At 33.6% G+C, this 22685-nt stretch overlaps 1 protein-coding gene across 24 annotated transcripts in view; it reads right to left on the bottom strand.

Annotated features, from left to right (window-relative positions):
• UNKL (unk like zinc finger) overlaps positions 1-22685 on the bottom strand; it is a 151480-nt gene that overhangs the window by 54493 nt on the left and 74302 nt on the right. For 16 of the 24 annotated variants that reach the window (XR_008913542.1, XM_056805665.1, XM_056805667.1 and 13 more), the window contains 4 exons: positions 13722-13839; positions 10418-10502; positions 7350-7507; positions 2209-2397 (listed from right to left, as the gene is read on the bottom strand). Coding sequence is in view for 22 of the 24 variants with exons in the window: in XM_056805665.1 (XP_056661643.1) it covers positions 2209-2397; positions 7350-7507; positions 10418-10502; positions 13722-13839 (550 nt within the window). In the remaining 2 variants the exon portion in view is untranslated. Of the gene's footprint in view, positions 1-2208; positions 2398-7349; positions 7508-10417; positions 10503-13721; positions 13862-22685 lie in introns of all 24 variants that reach the window. The other 8 variants (XR_008913543.1, XM_056805677.1, XM_056805678.1 and 5 more) reach the window with 2 other exon arrangements.

The raw sequence follows: 22685 nt of genomic DNA, 5'->3' as shown, positions 1-22685 counted from the left end.
CTTTCCACATGCTCCTAAATCGCTTAGCAAAAAAAAAGGTGTGTGGGTGTGTGGGGGGGGTTTCAGTCCTATATGCTCTAATTTCTCTTCTATGGGAAAATTTGATATTAACTAATAAGCAGAGAGAGAAAACAAGGATCATGAGATCTTCATAAAGTTTGGTTCCCTTAAATATGATCATTATATAGCAAAACTGTTGGTTCTTTGAAGACTGAATTCACTTTGATGGAGATTCTGAAACTCCAATTTTCATACTAATAACAATGTGTGAGTACAATTTTTTCTAAGATAGCAGGCAGAACTTATGTCAAAATAATTAGGTCTGGATGTTATTTAGAATATCATCTTTATAGTAAGTAGCTATTTTGAGTTTCTTTCTACTACCTTCTAAAAATGTCCCCCAAATTATATAAAATTCTATCACCAAAATGATGTTTTGGTTCCATCAATTGAAATGCTTCTTCAGACATTACTCAAAAAGACCCTAATGGGTTATCTTCCCAGCTTTCAATGTCATGACCATAGGCAATGTCTTCTATTATTAGTATACACTAGATTTAAATTTCTTAACTCCACCTAAAATTAGGTTAACTAGGTAGCAATATCTAGTCTACTTCCTATGCCTACTTCTATAATATTATGCCTACTTTTTCATCCAATTTCTCCAACTCTGGAATCGAGGAAGTGAGAAAATGTAGATTTAACTCTGTTGAAAGAATGGGCTAAGCTAAAATTTTCAAGTTATAAAAAAAATCATTAAAATAGTTTTAAATCTCCTATGGATTTTTAGTTGGGTACTTTTCATATTTTTTCAATGATCTAAATGTGATTGAAAAAGATAACTAAAACTCCATTAAAGTCTTATGTGATTTGCCCTAAATCATAAATAGTAAATATTAAACTAATTTGAAGTAAGCTATAAGAATACTCATATGCTAAATGTTCAATGAAGCAGTCCTGCACCATATTTTTAAATTTTTATTTTATTTTTTTCCCCAGAATTGTATTTCTAATTAAAGTTTATAGTTGTGTTACTGTTTAGGTGAGATGATTACATGTGTTTATTAACATTAGTTCTATGAGAATAGTCTTAAGCTGTTTCTAGTAAAACGTTGCCATTGCACACGCTGCATACAGGTCTCTCAAAAAGTGCTACTCAGTGGATATTATATCTATTGCTTTTCTCTCCCCCTTTTAAATGGGGGGTGGGGGAGAATTCAGGTATAAAACTTCCTACATAATATACTATCTTCCAGGAGTAAAAAACTATAACTTTCGGTAACTTTCAGTTGCTTGTATGGCTCATTTCACAGATAATATTTTCCAAAGCTATATATTACATATACTGTAGTAATGAGTAAATTTTTGGTTTTTATTTCATGTGCAACTTTAAATATTTTTCAAGACTTGTTACATTCATTCCTTTAATAATTGTAGTATTATAGAAAAATGTGAATTGCAGATAGATATCAAAATGACTGGGACCATTCTGAGTATCAGAAGAAAAAGACAATAGATAGATTAAGAGTAAACAGCTGTTATCTATACAAAGATGTAAATGTGCAATAAACTCAAGTCTCAGAACAGGTCTGTGAACTTTCCCTCCCTTTTGAAATATTTTGATAACTGTATTTGAGTATAACTGGTTTTCTTTGTAACCCTATACATTTTATCTTATACACTTAGGAACACTATTCTGAGAGGGGGTTTATAGCTTCATTGGACTGCCAAAGGGATCCATAACATAAAAGATTAAGAACCTTAGAAGAGTATAACAAACCCTTTGCTCAGTCACATAAAACACACCTCAGAAATAACTAAATTCATAAAAGGAAATATGTAATCCCATTGTCTTTCAGGGACCCAATTATTGAGGACCACAAAGAGAGACATATGTGACCTGAGGTCAAATGTTCATCTATAATCTTTTCAGATTTATCATTGATATAAAATGAATTTACTATATTAATTTGAGGGGCATTTCAGTATTTATATATGAAACTGTTTCTAAAAGCAAATTTCAATTTTCTTTTTCAAGGCTAAGTTTTTTACAGTACCACCACCAAAGACCTACTTGAATACCAACAGACTAAAGTCAAGTTTGATTACTTTGCAAGTAATCAAATTTAAGTCATTATTATAGTAGAAAATAAAAAGCAGCAAACATGTCTTCTTTATTTATTGTCAATTTTCATTTTATTGACATACCTGATCCTCTCGTTCAAAACCTGGTGCTTTTGGATAGCTAGAAGTTGGTGAAGAAACGCCTGATGTGGTAGATTCTGAACATAAACCACCATTTGCTAATGATCTTTGCCTACAAAGGGGTCCAATAGGAGACAAGGAACTACTGCTACCAGAGCTTGATGTAACTGTTGGACTATTGGAACAGGAGATCTAAGGAAGAATACAAAAAACACATAATGTATCTGCCCAGGCCTTCTCCACTTGACTGATGTCCTGAAAAACATGGTGCTCATTGCAAATTGAAAAAAATGTCATGCACAGATTAGGTTTATATGCACAAGACATGAACTCAAGAGCAAGGTTCTCACAACACACAAAAAACTCCCTTACAAATGGGGCCAAGTTATTTTATTTTATGTTTATTTAACTTTCTGATTTAGTTAATATCTTTTCAGATCACAACCCAAATTAACTCTGTTTTTGGAGGGTTCCAGTCAATATTTTCAGCACTTCAAGAGATTAGTTTGAAGAAAAAAAGGTATTCAAATTTTTATCTAAAAATATGACAGTGTTCTTCCCTTACCTCTCCTAAAAATAATGTAATACCTTGTGATTTATATGTAACACAGCAGAACAAGGGACATAATTGCTATTCTAAAAGATCATGTTCTGTATAAAAATATTTCTCAAAAGTATATGCCTAAAGCAGCATTGGAGTTCACATGCCCAAATTACAACTTCAAGCTGCTTGTGAGCTCCCTGCATTACCCCAAATAGCAGAGGGAGGAAGTGCTTACTTTAGGGCGGCTGGACAAAGGAGGGGGGCATGCAAAAAATGTCCTGGGACACTGGAAAGAGGGGGAACAGAGCAGATCCCCCCATGCTGGCCTGCCACGTGTGCCAATACAGCAATGCTGGCTTAAGGTAGTTTGATCCCAACTAAAGAGCGCACATACTTTTAAAATGTGTGAATTTCATTATTTTTTAATAATCATGGACAATCAATTGAATTTTTCAAAAAGAAACTAATTACTTATTTGGAGGGACTATTCAAACCATACAATATTGAACTGATAACTTCTATTTTTAAAATTGCCTTGAGTTGTAGTAAGTCTATTTCTGCTAGTTGAGAGATAAGGGAAAAAAATGGAGAGAAAATGAACAGCCTACATTTATTTTTTTAATGCAATTTTGAAAATGGGATATTTAAAGGGTAAAGTAAAACTTAGGACCCTTAAATGCTATAAATATAGGATTATAACACTAGCCTCATCAGAACAGTAACACAACTCTAAATCAAAAATAAATTTAAAATTCTAGGGGGAAAGATTATTTTTCTATAACTTAAGACTTTAAAATTAAGTTTTCATTACCCTTTAGGCTCTACAAGATTTGCCTCATGTGCAAATTGCTAGATATTTTTAATGAGGAATCCTATCAACTAATCTCATTTCCTTTTTTGATAGATTTACTAGAATAACAAACAAATCATGAGAATGCCAAAAGTGTAGTGCATTGTCAGATGTTTTGCTTAAAACCGAAATTTCTCATGAGCTTCTGTGGGCTGGTTGATAATATGGTTATTAACAATTCATAAGGAGTTAAATAACTAGATCCAATTAAAAGCTCCTTGTCAATTTGTCAAGACTCTATCCATGGGCCTGTCTCATTCAACATTTCTACAAACTATATGCATGAAGATTCAAGGGGCATGCTAATGAAACAGAACTGAGAGGAACAGCTAATACAACAAAATGTGTATGAGTTAATTATCAATCAGGATTCAAAAATTAGTACAGTTGGTTGGAAAGATGGGCTGAAAGCAATAACATGAAATTCTAGAAGAGATAAGTGTTAAGTTCTGAAATCAAATTCAAAAAAAACCAACAACCAATTATGTAAGTACAGTTATGTTTTACAATGTTAATAGTACTAAGTTGGGAATGTTATAGAAATGATTCTTGCATTGGGAAGAAGGAAAATTAGAATAGATTCCCTTAGTCTCTTCTAATTGTGAGAGTCTATGAGTCTATGAGTAGAGCCAAAATTAAAGTAGTTAAAACAATCCTGATTAATGGGGACACATAAATAGAGGTTCTATTTTACTGAATTTTCTGGTTAAAAGATTCAATACTTTTTGTTTCAACTTTTGCATTTTAGATGGATTTTCAATCCTAATAGTTTATTTTCCTGCCTTAGTTATTGCCAAATTTTCCTTTGATGGCAAATTACTTTACAATGTCTAAGAACTGAAAATGAGAACAGCATGAAAATGCTATGTAAAATTAATGTGTTGAATTTCCAACTGGCAATGAATTAAATTCAATAAACATTTATTAGGAGTTTGCTCTTGCATCATGAAACTGTGATAGGCATGGAATCTTTATGACTTAAAATTTCAGATAAGCTAGAAAGCTGTGAATATGCCAAACATGTAGAAATACAGGAAATAGTTAAAATGCTCTAACAAAATAACTAAAATATAACATTTGCTACAATATAAAAAGAAAAATATACACACTGATATAAAAGTGAATGGACAAACAAAATAGAGGAAGCTATTTATATTATATATATATATATTATATTTTATACTACAATTTTTTAAAAAATGTAAATAATTTTGGAAAACATTAAATTCATCTTGGTTCTTGATGTCTATAATTTATAAAAATGGATTAATAACAAAAATGAAGGATTACTACAATTCTCAATATCCACAATTGTATTGCAAATATGGGAAGTTAGCATACTTCAGACAGAATTGTGTTAACTACAGATTAGAGGTTGATTTTTAAGATAAATACTTGATAAAACAAACTATAACAAGCTACTTTGATTTTTGCAAAGGACAGGAAAAAATTTCATTTAGAGGCTTTGATTAACTGAAGTTCAGTTAATCAAAAAGTCAATTATAGATTCTGCTCTTCCTAAAGCAATTTTATCCTACCTTTAAAAAAAAGGATTTAAATAGTCAAAAGTGTAGGGGGGTAAAGTCTGAACTATTTTGACCTTCTTTCATATGACAATTAGAAAATATTATTAACTTTTCAATTTTAATATCTTTATACTATTCATAAAATACAGCCAAGTTTAATTATGGTGTTAAGAAGAGTTGTCAATAGCCATGTTTCTTTTCTTATAAAGACAGACAATAAAATCCATCTCAGGTGTTCAAGCTAAAGAGGATTAAAAAAAGCAAGAAACATGTTTTTAATTTATTTCTTTTTTGTTAATTTTGAAAGAAGTTGCTTTTAAGTTTAAAAGAAACTAATATATCAATAAGTGGTTTAACTATGATTAGTTCTTCAAATTGCTTTTAATTAGCAAATTATAATATTAAGAAAATGCACTGCAAAATCAGTTGTTGTTCTCTCAGAAAATGTTATCATCAAAAAGATTCAGTGCCTATCATGGTACCTTGGCATATATGAAGCACTTAGTAGGGTTTGTTGAATTTAATTAATTGAGCTGATTCATGCATTAACTAGTTTTTTCTTACTGAAGTACAAATCTTGCATATCTGAATCCTGCAACCTAAAAATCTCAAAATGACTGGGACTATTCCAAAGTTTGGAAGGAAAGATAATAGACAAGTTATTGAACTGACAGAAGCAATGTTGGCATGGGCAAGATACATATTGACATAAACTTTTAATTGAGAGTGTGAGGGGATGTCTGAGAGCGCTGAACCAAGGTAGAAGTGAAAATAGAAGCTAAAAAAAAAAAATCTAAAGAATTTCAAATTATACAGATCCCTCTTAAAATGCAAATGATCTACATACTGCTGCAAGTTCTCCTTAGCTATACATCAGCTGATGTCCAATTCATAGATTACAGCTACTTTAAAAGAATGATACATTGAAAAAGGATAATAATTTTGTTTGGAGTATGGACTTTTGTCCACTTTTTTATATTAACCTACAGCATACAAACTAAGTTGTTATTAAAGTTGATTTTCACAAGTGAAATTTGTGAGTGTAATGTGAACTAAATGAATACAATCAAAATTGGATGAATATAAAAAAGCCACCCCACACAAATTTTTCTCACACCTCCCTCTAAATAAAGACAACAAATATCATCTACCACCTCTGAAAATATTTAGGACCAGGTAAGGCACACAGAAACACCTGAAAATATCTGATTAACAAACTTCTATATACCTGCTACTCCAGTTCTTCCTATGTGCACGGGAAATAGAGATTCTGAATCATTAGGATAGGATCCTCCCCTCCTCTATTCAATAGTTGAAACAATCAGTCAATATGTGTGTATGTGTGCATTCACATATATATATAATATGTGTGTATATATATATATATTCACATATATATTTATCAGTACAAACCTATGTATTTCTATCTAATTTCATTTGTCAACCAAATGTAGCCCTCTCAATTCATACATATTTGTGAGTGTGTAGGCATATGAAAAGTTACTTCTGACAATGTGCACACATGATTCTTTCCTATCAAAAATATGTAATAATCATCCATGAATTGAATACCAGCTGATTTATAACAAAGAAGAACTTGGAATATTAGAGGTGAACAGACTGAACTCAGCTAATCGATGATTAATTGCATAACAGAATAAAGATTAAGTAGACTCAAGTGGGTTGGGGAGGATGTTGAACTGAAAATATTATTCCTTCATCATGCACCAACAAGTAGTCCTGCCTAAGACCTCTTCTCTCTTCTGGTAACCAAAACTACAGACCTGAGAGGGTAGGATGTGGGTTAGGGATAAGTCCAATTCAACAATTTTGTGTTCTTAAGACCACTTAAAGGAGGAAGTAGGGTGTGAAGAGACTTCCAAGCATCTATTTTTTGAGGCTGCCTTGTAAACTACTAAGTCCAAAGCCAAATATAGCAGCCACTAAAAGACTAATTGGGGATTGGAGATGAAGCTAAAGAAGAATAGTTTATACCAAGAAGAACCAAGGGTTCCTGGGACCCTTCAGATGAGGAGAGTCAAATCAAGTCATGCATATAGCACATATGTTTGTAAGTACTTGTGTTTGTATGTAAATAAACACGTGAAAGGTATATATCTAGAAATACATACACAAATATATTTTTAACATATTAAATCAAAAGATCAAATCAGTTGAAATTCTACTAGTTACAGAGAACACATTTAAAGGTACTAACACTTACATTTCCAGGCTGCCCATTATTATTTGTAATGTTGTTTGTGGAGTTTGGATCATGGCAGTTCCAGTCATTTGTGATTCCTATACTCTCTGTTGAGAACATGTGAGCACCAGGCTTTGACTGACCACTGTTTTGCATCATAACTACATTCATGGTATCCTCTGTTGAAGGAAATTCCAAAAAAGCAGGTGATAAGGTAGTGCATCTCACCATCTGAACAGTTTTCTAAACAAGGCTATAGCTAATCAAAAATATTTAGTATATATACATAACTTCTTCAAGAATATTTTTATCTGTTTCCTATAAAAAAGGTTAACAAAAATATTTAGGAGTCAGAATCCATGATTTCTATAGATTTAAAGTTTTTAGCTATATCATACAGTATATCTAAAAATATAAGTATACTTTCTGCTATGATAAAAATAAGGCAATAAAATTTGAGTTAGCTCTGATCCTGAAATTTTGAAATTGTTATTCCACTAAACCTAGGACTAAAGAGAAAAACTTCTACCATCATAATGGCCATGCCAACCTTGGTCTTGGGACCTAATCTGTTGTTTTTGTTAAATCCTTACCTTCTGTCTTAAAAATCAATACTAAGTATCAGTTCCAAGGCAGAAGAGCAGCCAGAGTGAGAAAAGTGGGATTAAGTGACTTGCTCGGGGTCACACAGCTAGGAAGCTAGGAAGTTTTCAAGGTCACATTTGAACTCAGGTCCTCCCAATTGCAGGCCTAGCTCTCCATCCACTGTGCTACCCCCCACTGCCCCACTTAATCTATTTTCAATGTTAACATGGTCTAATAAACTCATGTTTTCAATAGCAACATCTGGGAAAAAGTCATTTCATCACTTTTATACAACGCAGATGGCCAATTGCTAGTATCAGTTTATGTGCATCACATATTAAAATAATGCACAATTTTTTGTTATCTATTTATTTGAGTAATTAAGATGATTAAAGACTTAAATAATTAAGCCAACAGAAGGCTAATTATAGCATCTTCTAAAAGCATGCTGGGCAACAAATGGTGCGCACACACATGCAGTCTGTTTCTCAGGAGGCTGAAGCAGGTATCTTGAGCTGGGGAGTTCACACAGCAGCAAAAGCCAATCAGCAATCTGCAATAAGTCTAGCACCAATAATGTCAAATCCAAAGTAGTAGGTGGTCACCAATCTGCCTAAGGAAGGGTGAACTAGACCATGCTGGAAAAAAATAGAGTAGGCTTAGCTGCCAAGGTGATCAGTATTGGGACGATGTCCATGAAAGGCATTACCAGCCTAAGTGAGATAAGGAGACTTAGTCCCCCCAAAAAACAAACCAAAATTAAAAACAAAACAAACAAACAACACACACATACATAAAGAAAAGCATTCTGGCTTACTACGGTTTCATGATGTTAACACCATCATAATTTAGCAGCAGCAGCAAACAAAATGAGATTGACTAAGTTACAAATTTATTATTTCGCAAGCTCTAGCCTACAGTTATATTGATCTTTTACTGAAATAATGGAATTACAAGGAATAAAAAATCCTTTACTGCAAAACTACAAAATCCCATAAACAAATTCAGTAGCTTTCATGTTATTTATTGATATTTGTGAACTCTATCAAATGTGATAATATAATGGAAAAGTATTTTCTGAGAATATGAATGTTTATTAGATTGCCATAAATTCCTCCCCATAAAAAAAATGAATCAAAAGTTTGTCTTTGCACTCTAGTTTAGTCAGAGTTGATTTGTGGTTTTAAGAAATCTCTTTATTGGTTTAAGAAGTCTTTTATTTTTATTATCTACAAAGGGCAAAAATATGGTTATAAATTTATATTATCTAGCAGCACAATGATCAAGAGGCAAGGTGAAGGTCATCCAAAAACCCAGACCTATATCCAGGGGAGCAGAATATAGCACAGAAGGACTAAGGATGGAGACAATGCATCAAAGGGGCCCTCTCAGACCAAAGTGACCCAGATTAGCCTTGGGAGTAACCTGAAGGACTCCCAAGTGTTAAAGTTAAATTTAAAACTCCTGGTTCTCAGTTTTCATAGTTTATTAATATTCATTTGAAATAGAGAAAGCAGATAGGTAGAGATTAAAGCTTATTTCTAATTGAATTCTAACCAAATGGCTATCTCTCTCAGCCATGATCCTCCACCACCACTGTTCAATGAAACAGACAGCAAGCACCCCCTCACAGTCCCTCTTTTATCCTTTCTTTTGGCCCAGACATGTCACCTGTGAGCGTTCATGTGACATCCAGTCATGCAGTGCAGGGACACTGATCAGATGACCCCAGGGGGAGGGGGTTCCCTTTACACACAAGTGACTATGTCAGTGAGTTCATTCTCATACTGCTATGAAAATAATTCTTACACTCTAAAGATTATTCTAAAACTGATACATTATTTGTGTGTTGAATATAGAGGTGGTAGTCAACCCAAACCACATGTAATAAAGTTGGGCTACAGTTTTACTAAGGCCAATATGTGCCTGATGTTACTTGACTAAACCCTAACAGGCAACATGTTGTATTTCCTTAGAACAACTAGAGATGAACTTTCAACAAATTTCTTTGTTGAGGCCCTCATGAGGTATACTTTTATATATATAAAATAAATAGCAAAGAGAATTTCTGTAAAATAGCTTGGAACTGAAAAAATAAAAATGATATTTCATTATATTTAAAATATTGGGCTTATGACTTTATGAGTAAAGGGAACTCTGATGAAAAAATTTCTTCCACCAATACACATCAGGCACTAGTAGAACAACAGTGTTCTACAGACAGAGCTATTTGGACACTGAGAGATTAAGTGATCTGCCTGTGGTTATTAGCTAATATGAATCAGAAGCCAGCTTTTAACCTAGGTCTTCTTAAACCAAGGCCAGTTATCAGTTTGATCAGGCTACTTTTCAACTAACACAGAGTTAAACATCTTTTAAAGTTAAGGGAAAATTAATATTAACATTTTTCCTCACTGAGGGATATTATTCCTATTATATTTGAAACCACTGATCTAAAATTGTAAAATGCATGATTAATATCTAAAATTCTAGTTTTTACTTACTTTCAACATGTGCAAAAGCACAAAATGGACCCCGAGGGCAATAACCAGTTTGTCGCATATCATTGCACTTTGTAGACTTATAGATCTAAGAAAGAGAAAGTGAGTACAATTGATCAGTTCATTAAATAAAGCACAGGATAAATTTCCTAGAAAGTTTTTTGAAAAAATCATCTCTAAATGCAATAAAATATAGTCTATATTATGCTATTGCTATGTTCCTGAAATCCTCTATGTTATATTACAGCAGTTGTATTTTGCTTTTTAAAGAATAATTTGAATTTTGCTGCCTTCAAGCTTCTCCACAAGAAAATATGTAAATACCATCTGCTTAGTCAAATGTCTTTCATATGTGTGCAACAAAAGGAAATATGAAACTATTATACTTAGCAAGATTAAACATTCATTTAAATATCTGTCAGGTTAATTAGCTTTAAGATCAAAATTGCTTATTAACATACCTGAAATTTATAAAAGTCAAAAGAAAAGGTAACCATAATTCTAATGACATTATTATTTTTGGCTCAACATCCTACTGTTTTAAGTCCAGTAAATGATAGCTAATATAATCCTTAGACATTTTTTATAATACTATATAATATAATGTTAAAACACTAACCAGGTAAAAAGATTCCAACCACAAATACTGTCTCATAAAGTTGTAACAATTATAGCCTTTCTCACTCCAAATAAACACTGCTACAAGCTAAAGCAACAAATATAATAAGCCAAGTTTCTCAATACCTGGTCAGATTATAATATCCATTCTACTTTTAAATACTTTCTGAAGTATATCGTCTCAAAAAATGACATATTTAAAATTATAAGGGACCTTAGAGTTAATTTGCTCCAACCCTTTCCCTCCTTTTACCAAGGAGGAAGCTGAGTCCTAAAACCATCAAATGGATTGTCCAAAGTCATATATATAACAATGGCAAAGATGAATATGAACCCAGGCCCTAATTCCAAGTCCAGTGCTCTTCACACTGCATGTTTCCAGCTTCACAAGTACTTACAAGATGAGACTAACTTGTCTGGCCCTGACTTATACAATGGATTCCCCTGGCAAGATGTTTTCAGCCCATAATCAACATTTATGATCCAGTCAATCAATCAACATTTTATTTAGCACTTACTATGTCTTAAACACAGTACTAGAGATAAAAAAAGAAACTCTCATGCCCAGCCTCTTCCAAATACATACCTCTAACAGAAAACATAAAAACAGTAAGAGAGTAAATAAATAGCCTTTGCTATGACTCAGAAGTCATAAATTGATCAGCACCACTCACAGACTGACATTTCATCCTGCTTTAGCTGATCTCCTATATTTTTATCATCTATTTTCCAAAACTGATTGGAAGTGTGGCATCTATAAAAGCGATCTTGCTTCAGTAGGCTGCCAACCCTGGCTGGTCTGTCTTATGCCATCTGCAATATGATAGCTCCTTTCTGTAAACATTTAGGTATAGAGTTTCTCATCTATCAGCATTCTTGTTTCCTCTCTATCTGCAAGTATACACAACTAACACGAGTCATTATCAAGCAATGCTGAAATATATTAAGTTATTTTTGCTTATGATAAAATGGAGATTTTTTTTTTTGCAATGTCTTGCTAAACAGTCTTCAGGAGTTTGCTGATTTTCTCTTCCTCTCTTCACAGATATAGGATCAAGTCTGGGCTGGAAGGGACCTTGGATGTCATAAATAACCAGTGGAACAATATATGGTCCTTTACTCTTGCCATTATGTTTTATAGTTGATCCTAGCCATGGCAAATTCCAACCCTAGGTTAACCTCATCACTTGTCTTTTCTGTTCCAATTCTCATCTTAAGAACATCATTAGGAGTCAGACAACCAACTAGGTCCACTGCAAATTTGGTTTTCTGACTCCTAATCACAGTTAATCTCACCGCTACTACCTGGAAATCTTTTTACTCTTCCCTCTTGGACAATATGAATATAAAACTTCTAGACCTCTTCTTCAAGCCTCTAATGACAAATTTCTTTTTCTTTACCCAAAGGACTTATCTTCTACTTTATTGAGAAAATAAAGGCTATGTGCCATAAGCTCCTTTTCCCTTCCACCAGAGCTCAAAACCATTCTAGGTTGTCCTTCACTTTCCCCCTTTTTTCCCCTCTAGTCTCTGAGGTAGAGAAGACCCTTTCTTTGCCAGGGTCAACCATTTATTCCTTTAATCCAATCCCTTCCTAACTCTCCTCTAGTAGTTTACACTTTTAACAATCCCTTGTAGCTCAACCTGTGATTCCTTCACTGTTGCTTTCCTTCAGTTGATCTCTTCAATTTATCATCCTAAATTTTTTTCTTATTTTTACAGAGATTTTAAAAATTCGATGAAGAATTTAATGAGCCCCACCAAATTAATCCACACATATTTTAATACTTGGCTTGCATGTACTAACTAAGGCAATTAAAAAAAAAAGGTAAGGTTAAGGAAAAAGAGGACTTTCTTCAAGAAAGTAGAAGGCACTGGACAAGAAGAATATTAAATATCCTTACAAAAAAATAAAATTGGGTCTTAAAAAGAAACAATTGGTTACCTACATGGTAGTCATTTCTAATCAGCTATCTATGTATACTAAGACCATTTACTTGTTTGAGCTAAGACCAAACTTTATATCAAATGAGAAAAAAGGACAAAGACAAGAAAATATGCCATGTAATTAAAATAGCTCCAAACTGACTTATTTTTAGTTAAGGCTAAATTTTTTTAGGCTAAATCACTCTAACTCATCCACCCTAGAAGTGAAGTGACAACTTTTAGAGATTCCACTCAGATCAGCTCAAGAGACTACTACTCCTAGGGAGTTCACTATATTAGTGCCAAATTAGTTCAGGTACTTGATTGGCATTAGCCCATTACAGCTTAGAACTCAAGTTCTGAGTTCAAGATTTCAGCAAGCATCTAGCAGAGTACAGACCTGCACCACAATGTCTGACTAATTTGATCTATTTAAATAAACTACTAATGTTGCAAAAAAAGGAAACTGATAAATATACTGACATTAATATGGAGAATTTCTATGGATACTGTTGATATAAAGCAATTATTGCAAGGTTAAAAAAACCCTAGAAATTCACCTTGGTTCTACTTGCAAATAAAAAGACATGGAAGCAAAGATCAACACTGGATTAAAATATAAAATCATGTGCAAAAGATAAGATGATAAAAGAATATGAGCAGGACTGACTCATAAAACAGCAATTACAGAAAAAAAAAGGAAGATACTAAATCACACTATTTCTCCAAATTTTATATTAGATTAAAATAGCACAACTCTTACCTCGGGGTGAAATTGTTGTTCAGTACGAGAATGACAATACTGACAGTTATCCCCACTTTCACATTTAGAAGGTTCTCCCCATTCATCTCCATGTTTCACACTGGGGCATGGAGTGGACCTGGAAGGAGGAAAAAAGATTACTGAAAAACAAGAAAGGAAAATGTCACTTATTTACATAATTTATTATATGAAAGTCTATAAATTCATAGATATAGACATTTGGGGGCATGGCCCACCAATGTTATTCATAGATTAAACACTAAACTAATGGTATACCATCAAACCAATGGAATACAGCAAAGAGAAGTAGCTTTAAGGATTCTTTTAACTTCTCATTAAAAATTCTTTCAAAATATCATTTCTTTCATTGAAATGAAAAAGAAAGTTAAGTGGTCAAATGCCAGCCTAACAATCCACAATTTCTCATGAACTCAGTACATTATAACTTGTATCTTTGTCAAATAATCAAATGGGAAATATTTCCTAGAGTCGGCTAAACATCTTTAGGAGCCTGGAATGGGAAAAAATGTCTGTACTACCTCTCTAGACTTGTTACTGATAAGTTTTTCAATTCTGAAATTTAAAAGATTTTTAAAGCTTAAAGTTGAAGCTTTCAAGTCTACAATCTGAGGGGGGAAAATTATTTTCTTAGTAAAGCTAAAGTTTCTAGAAAGGGAAAAGTCCATACCTTTTTTTCAATGCATACATAGCAACGTTTTTTTTTAACCCATACCTACTTCTTAGAATTGATACTAAGTATATTTATTGGAACATCTGGACAAAAATCATCACCAAGAATGGGATGGGATGGGGAAAGGTGATGGTGTGTTTAAAATGTGAATCAAAAGAACAAAGAGAAAAGGAAGCTCACAAAATTAGAATGACAAAGCTGATATCTAAAATAAACAGGGAACAGACAAATATGAGACACTCTCTCTAGATAAGTACTGAAAGGATGAGTACATACAGTTCTCAAAAAGATGAATTGCCAACTGTAAATGGTCACATGAAAACATGCTCCAAATCACTGAGAGTAAGAGAAATGAAAATTTAAACAACTTCAGAATTTTATACCTCATGCTTGGCAAACTGTAAAATATAACACAACATAGAGCTGTGAGAACATAGTGAAGAAGTACATAAAAGAAGAAACAAAATTTTTCATATGCCCTTTGACCGAGGGATGCCAATACTGGGCAAAATCCCAAGACAGAAACAAAGGTCCATTAGAGTATTTTATATACTGTGTCAGAAGTAATCACTCTATAGAATGTTTTTGATTAACTACTTTTCTTCATCACAAAATTCAGTCTTATAGCATGAAGGGGTTGAAATGACTATGAAGTAAAGAAAAAAGTCAGCAATAACCTTTTAAAAAGTAGACCAGTACAGCAATTGTGTATGTGTGTGTGTGTGTGTGCTTTTAAAAAACAAACCCTTACCTTCCATCATAGAATCAATACTGTGTACTGGTTCCAAAGCAGAAGAGTGGTAAGGGCTAGACAATAGGGGTTAATTGACTTGCCCAGGGTCACAAAGCAGGGAAGTATCTGAGGCCAGATTTGAACCTACAAACTCCCATCTTTAGGCCTGGCTCTCAATTCACTGAGCCACCCAGCTGACCTACAATTGCATATTTTTAATGTATCAATAAGTTCATTTAGAAAAAAATTTTAGAGAAGTTTAGACAAATATTTTACAGCACATACCACAATAAATTCAAAATAGATATGTGGTCTGAATATTAAGGACTTTAATAGGGAAAAGTTAGAAGCTTTCCTTATAAGATCAGGAATAAAACAAGATTGCCCATTATCACAAATATTATTTAATATTGTTATAAGAAATGCTACCAATAGCAATAAGAGAAGAAAAAGAAATTAAAGATATCAGAATAAACAAAGACAAAATAAAACTCTCTTTCTGCTAATGATATATATATATATAAGCAACCCTAGAGTTTCAACTAAAAAATTAATTGAAACTCTCAATAATTTTAACAAAATGGCAGTATAGAAAATAAACCCATATAAATCATCAGCATTTCTATATATCACTAACAATAACGCATTAAATATAACTTATCTTCCAAAACAAATCCAGAAACTATATGAACATAATTATAAAAAACTTTTTACACAAATAAAATAAATTTTAAATGGAGAAATATTGTTTGTGGGTTGGCAAAGACAATATAATTTAAATGACAATTCTACCTAACCTAATCTACTTATTAAATGCCATTCCAATTAAATTACAAAAAAATTTATTTTATTGAACTAAAAAAGATAATTCATTTGGAAAAAAAAAACAGAAGATCAAGAATATCAAAGGAAATAATAAGAAAAAAGGTTATGGAAGGAGGTCCAGTAGCACTAGATTTCAAACTATATTATAAAGCCATAATTATTAAAACTATCTGGTATTGGCTAACAAATAGAAAAGTAAAAGAATGGAAAAGAAGAGACATACAACAAACAGTCATAAAAGATTATAGTAACCTTAAGTTTGACAAAGGTAAAGATCCAAATTTTTAGAATTGACTACTTGGTAAATACTGTTAGGAAAACTGGAAAGCAATTTGACAGACTAGATACAGATGAATATCCTACTCCATTTACCAAGATAAAAAAAAATCAAAACAGACACATAATCTAGGTATGAAGGGAGACATTATAAACAAATTAGATGAACAAGGTACATGTTATGTATCAGATTTATGAATAGAAAAATTAATAAATAAGTAACAAGAGATAGAAAGTAACAAGTAACAAGATAAGTAATAAGAGATCGAAAACATGGGAAGTATAAAATGGATAATTTTTAATACGTTAAATTGAAACTCTTTTATACAAATAAAACTTATGTAGCCAAGATTAGAAGGAAAGTAATAATGAGGAGGGGGTTTTCTCAGAAGTCTCACATTTAAAAAACACAGAGAACCTTATTGAATATATTAGACCATGAACCATGCCTCAATTGATAAATGGTTGAAAGAATACAGTTTGGACAAATAAACCAAAGTTATATATATAACTATATGAAAAAAACATTCAATCACTATTGATTAGAGAAATGCAAATCAAAACTGACTTAAGATATCAGCTCAGGGGGCAGCTGGGTAGCTCAGTGGATTGAGAACCAGGCCTAGAGACAGGAGGTCCTAGGTTCAAATCTGGCCTCAGCCACTTCCTAGCTGTGTGACCCTGGGCAAGTCACTTGACCCCCATTGCCTAGCCCTTATCACTCTTCTGCCTTGGAGCCAATACACAGTATTGACTCCAAGACGGAATGTAAGGGTTTAAAAAAAAAAAAGATATCAGCTCACACCTATCAGATTGACTAAAATGACAAAAGGGGCAAAATGAAAAATGTTGGAGAGGATATAGAAAAATAGACAAACTTATACACATTAGTGGACTGTGTTAATCCAACCATTTTGGAGAACAATATGGAATTATATTCAGTTATAAAACTATGTATACTTTTGACCCGGTAATACTAATTATTATGTTTCTTTCCTATGATCAAGGAAAAAGGAAAAGAAATCCTATGTTCTAAAATATTTATATTAGCTCATTTGTGGTGGCAAAGAACTGAAAGCCAAAGAGATGTCCATCAATTAGAAAATGGCCAAACAAGTTGTGGTATATGATTATAATGGAATACTATTGTGTCATAAGAGATAACAAGATGACCCCCACCCCAAAATCTGGAAAAGGAAATGTGGCAAAATTAGGACACTAATGCATTGTTGGTGGAGTTGTGAAATGATCCAACCATTATGGAGGGCAATTTGGAACTATGCCCAAAGGACTATAAAACTTTGCATATACTTTGATATGGTAATACTAGTTATTGAGTCTGTATCCAAAAAAATTAACAAAAAAGGGGAAAGGGCCTACTTGTATAAAAATATTTATAGCAGCTTTTTTATAGTGGCAAAGAAATGGAAATTGAGGGGATGTCCACCAACTGGAAAATGGCTGAACAATTTGTGATATATATTGGTGATGGAATACTAGAAATAAGCAGGATGACTTCAGAAAAATCTGGGAAGATCTGCAGGAACTGATGTGAAGTGATATAAGTACAACTGGGAAAACTGTATATAATAAAAGCAATACTGTACAATGATCATCTGTAAAAACTTGACTACTCAGCAATGATCCACCTCCAGAGAAAACTGTTGGAGTCATCTTTCACATCAGTGTATTAATGGTCTTATTTTAGGATTGTGGTTACATATGAGTGTGCTCTTACAACAATGACCAATATGGAAGTGTGTTTTGCATGATGATAAAAATAAAATAAAATAATTCAATTTAATATATTTTAAAAAGACACAAACCAGAGTAAAGCTATTTACTTTATAAAAATAAAAATAATTTACCATAAAAAAATTATAAGGACTCATATGAAATGAGTCAAAATGAAGTGAGCAGAACCAGAAGAACTTTGTACATGGTAACAACAATAATGAATGATGATCAACTGAAGGCAAAGATCCAGGACAACTCCAAGAGACTTATGATGAAAAAAGATATCTACTGCCATAGAAGGAACAGAGAGCCCTTTGGATAGGCTGAAACATAACATTCTTCACTCTATTTCCTACATGAATTTTTCTCTAATATAAGCAATATGTGTCTTATTTCATATGATGAACAGGGAAATATGTATTACATGATAATACATGTAGAACCAGTAACATAATACCTGCCTTCTTGAGGAGTGGGAACAAGTGGGAAATGAAGGAATGAGACATACATTTTTGGACATAGCTAACAGGAGAATTTCTTTCTCTTGGAATAAGCATGTTTATTATAATTTATTATATATTTATAACAAAACATATATTATATTATCATGTTATATATATTATCACATATTAAAAATTAACAGTAAAAAAAATCATGTAAAAATTAGAAGAAAGCAGTTCATATTCTTTTCACAATTATGGGCAGGAGATAAATTCTTAACCAGTGCTTCTATTTTCTTTGCTCTCATTCTCTACCAAACTCTCTGCAATCTTGCTTCATTCAACTCAAATGCTACTCTCCAATATTACCAAGATCTTTTAATGGTCAAATCTGATGTTTCTTTCAGCCCCCCATCTTTCTGTAACTATCATCCTCTTCTCTTTGATGCTTTCTCTTATATAAACTTTCATGACACTGCTCTTTCTTGGTGTTCCTCTGACCTGCTGGATCTTGCTTTCTCAATCTTTTTGTAGATCTCCAACTACTAATAATGAGTATCTACTCACAGTATCTGTCCCAGAGTCTTTTTGCTTATTCCTCCATACCCATGTTGGCAAACCTATGGCACGCATGCAAGAAGGGTGCTGTTCCTCTCCCTGTCTCCATGCACCTGAGGACATTTCTTCCACCACCCACCCTGTGCCCAGCAGCCCAATGGGAGAGCTTCCTCCCTTCCCTGTCTGGGAGCCATACAGCAAGAAGATTGTAGTTTGAGCACTAGAACTCTAAAAGGTTTGCCATTATTGCTCTATACTATCTTATTTGGTTATCTCATCAGCTCCTATGAATTCAATGGTCATGTCTAGCTGATTATTATCAGATCTCAGATCCTACCCTATGGTCTTTCCAGACCTCCAAGCCTGCATCTCACATCTCTACTGTCTAATTAACAATTTGAACATGATGTCCTGTAGAAATTCAAATCAGCAAGCCCCCAAATTGAACTTCCTTATCTTTTCCCCCAAACCCTTCCATATTCCTAATTTCTGTATTATTATTAAAGGTATATCCATAGTCACCCAGACTCCCACCCAGACTCAAGGCCTATGTGTCATTCTCAGTCCTTTAAAGGGCCCTATATCTCTCCCTATCCCCCCTTTTAAATCTATAGTCAAACCCCATCAATTTTCCTTTCATAACAACTCTTAAATACACTCCTTTCTCTCCTTTAACAGTGTTTCATCCTGGTACAGGTCCACGTCACTTAATATTTGAACAACCCTGCTGGTGGGTTTCTCAGGTTCAAATGTCTCCTCACTCTAGTCCATTTTCCAATCATTTGTCAAAGTCAGCTTCCTAAAGGTCTGACCATATCACCCTACTACCATTTAGTTGTGAAGATAGGATTAACTCTCCCCTTGGTCAATTTTAACTAGTCAAATCAAGAACTCAAAGCACCTCATTAAGTATGAGAGTTCATGAGTCACTTACTAGAGAGTAAGCTCACACTTCCAAAGGCCACTGCCCCACCCACATTGGGCAGTGCTAGGCAAGCTGAAAGATTGCCATTGGTTTTTATGCAGAAGGGGGAGAGACAGGAAGTGACATGGAAAAAGAAGCATAAAAGAAGAGAGCAGCATGGTCTAAGAATTTCTTCCTTCCTGGCATTTGGAGATTGGTTCCAGAGATTTCTTTCCTGGCATCTGGACTGAGTGGCTGAGATCCCTACCTTGGCTTGGAGACTTTTCCCCTGGATCCTGCAACAACTTGCTGAGTGAATGGCTAAGATTTCTGCCTTGACTTTGGAGGAGGCTGCGTTGGTAGAACTCTGGCTGCCCCTGCAGAGGCTGAGCCTGACTTTACCAGAGAAGGGCTGGAAGGCTTGCTAGAATCTGTATCTTTATCATCATTTTCCCACTTTCACTTTCTGCCTCTTTGTAAATAAAGCTGCTAAAAGTTATTCTGACTTAAGCTATAATATTTTAAAATCGGCATTCAAAATATTACTTTATAATCCTCATATTTAGTATAAAACCTAAATTTAAACCTTACATAGTAAAATCTAGTGGCTCTCTGTTACCTTTAGAATCAAACATACCATTCTTAGTTTGACATTTAAAGCCCTTACCAACTTGACCCCTTCCTATACTTCACTCCTCTCCACAAACCAGCAGTTGTAACATTCTTTGCTGTTACTTACACAAACAAATTGTTCTCATATAAAAATCCTCAAATTATTAACAATCACAAGAAAAATGTTCTGCATCACTAAAGGAATGTAAATCTAAATACTGAGGTTCCCCATCACATTCAGTAAACTAGCAAAAATGACAAAAGATAGGAATGCTTTCTTTTGCGGAAGGGTTGTGGAAGACAGATATATTGATTATTGTTTAAGGAGCCATAAAATCAATTCATTCTGGAAAGCAATTTGAACTATACACATAAAATGGCATAAATCTCCATCTATATCACCTTATGTATAGATTCCACAGCCAGAAATATACCCTAGGGCAGCATTGGCAAACCTTTTCAAGATCATGTGCCCAAAATGCAACTTCAAGCTGCCTGAGTCTCCAGCATTACCCCAGACAGGAGAAGTGCTAGCATTCAGCTGCTGGGCAGAGGGGCTGGGCATGTGAAAATTGTCCGTGGGTGCTATGGAGAGGGGGAATGGAACAGTGACCTCTGACACATCAGAGCATGCAAGCATGCCACACTTTAGCCCTAGGGGGTCCATGACAAAAAGAAATACTTTATATACACCAAAATAATTTTAGCTTGCACTTTTGGTGGGAGCAAAGAATAGGGAACAAAAAAGATGGTTATTAATTAAGGAATGATTAAATAAATTTGAGTATAGTGATATAATAAAAATATTACTTTTCTGAAGAAATGCAAAATATTATGAATTCAGAAAAGTATGGGGGAAATTGCATTAACAGCAGATCCAAGAAAAAAACAATATATGCAATAGCATGACGATATAAGAAAAAACAACTACAAAAGATGTTACTTTTCAAATCAGCACTGTAAAATTATAAAGAACAAGTTTGGACTCAAAGAAGAGCTAAAAGGAAAAAAAATAAAACATTGCATATTACATCAGGTTTCCCCCTGCATATTGATCATTTTACTTTTTTCTTCTTTTCTTCCTCTTTAAAAATAATAATTCTCGGGGGTAGCCGGGTAGCTCAGTGGATTGAGAGCCAGGCCCAGAGACAGGAAGTCCTAGGTTCAAATCTGGCCTCAGACACTTCCCAGCTGTGTGACCTTGGGCAAGTCACTTAACCTCCGTTGCCTAGCCCTTACCACTCTTCTCCCTTGGAGCCACTACACTGTATTGACTCCGAGACAGAAGGTAAGGGCCTTGAAAAAATAAATAATTCTCAAAAGGGAAGGCTCTTTGTGAAGGGAAAAGGGAAGAGATATAGGAAGAAATATAGACAATGTAAAAACAAAATATACCTATAAATCTATTATTTAAAAAAGAAAGTTTGAGCTAATTCACTTCATTCATGTAGTCTTAAGTATATAAAATTAAATGAACATTACACCTATTTTTTAAATTGACCATTTAAAATTTCTTTTTTTTTTTCATTTTGAAATTTTTATTTAATTAGTCAATATAGAACATTTTTCCTTGGTTGCAAGAATCATATTCTTTCCCACCCCTTCCTGTAGCCAGCACCCAATTCCACTGGGTTTTACATGTGTCTTTGATCAAAACCTATTTCCATGTTGTTGATATTTGCACTAGGATGATCATTTAGAGACTACATCCCCAATCATATCCCCCTTGACCCATGTAATCAAGTGGTTATTTTTCTTCTGTGTTTTTACTCCCACAGTTTTTCCTCTGAACATGGATAGTGTTCTTTCTCATAAATCCCTCCGAGTTGTTCTGGATCACTGCACTGCCACTAATGGAGAAGTTCATTACATTCAATTGTACCAGTGTATCAGTCTCTGTGTATAATGTTCTCCTGGTTCTGCTCTTCTCACTCTGCATCACTTCCTGGAGGTTGTTCCAGTTCACATGGAATTCCTCCAGTTCATAATTCCTTTGAGCACAATAGTATTCCATCACCAACATATACCATAATTTGTTCAGCCATTCCCCAATTGGAGGGCATCTCCACTTAATTTCTTAAACATTTAAATAACAGTGCTCTTCTAGGAACTGTCCAATGTGTATTAAAAATAGATGGCACTGGATATTGTTACTAACATATAAATATCTCATCTCTACCACTACTAA

The sequence above is a fragment of the Monodelphis domestica genome, chromosome 7 (genome assembly GCF_027887165.1).
Source record: "Monodelphis domestica isolate mMonDom1 chromosome 7, mMonDom1.pri, whole genome shotgun sequence".
NCBI lineage: Eukaryota > Metazoa > Chordata > Mammalia > Didelphimorphia > Didelphidae > Monodelphis > Monodelphis domestica.
This window is presented reverse-complemented; position numbering and strand designations above follow the sequence as displayed.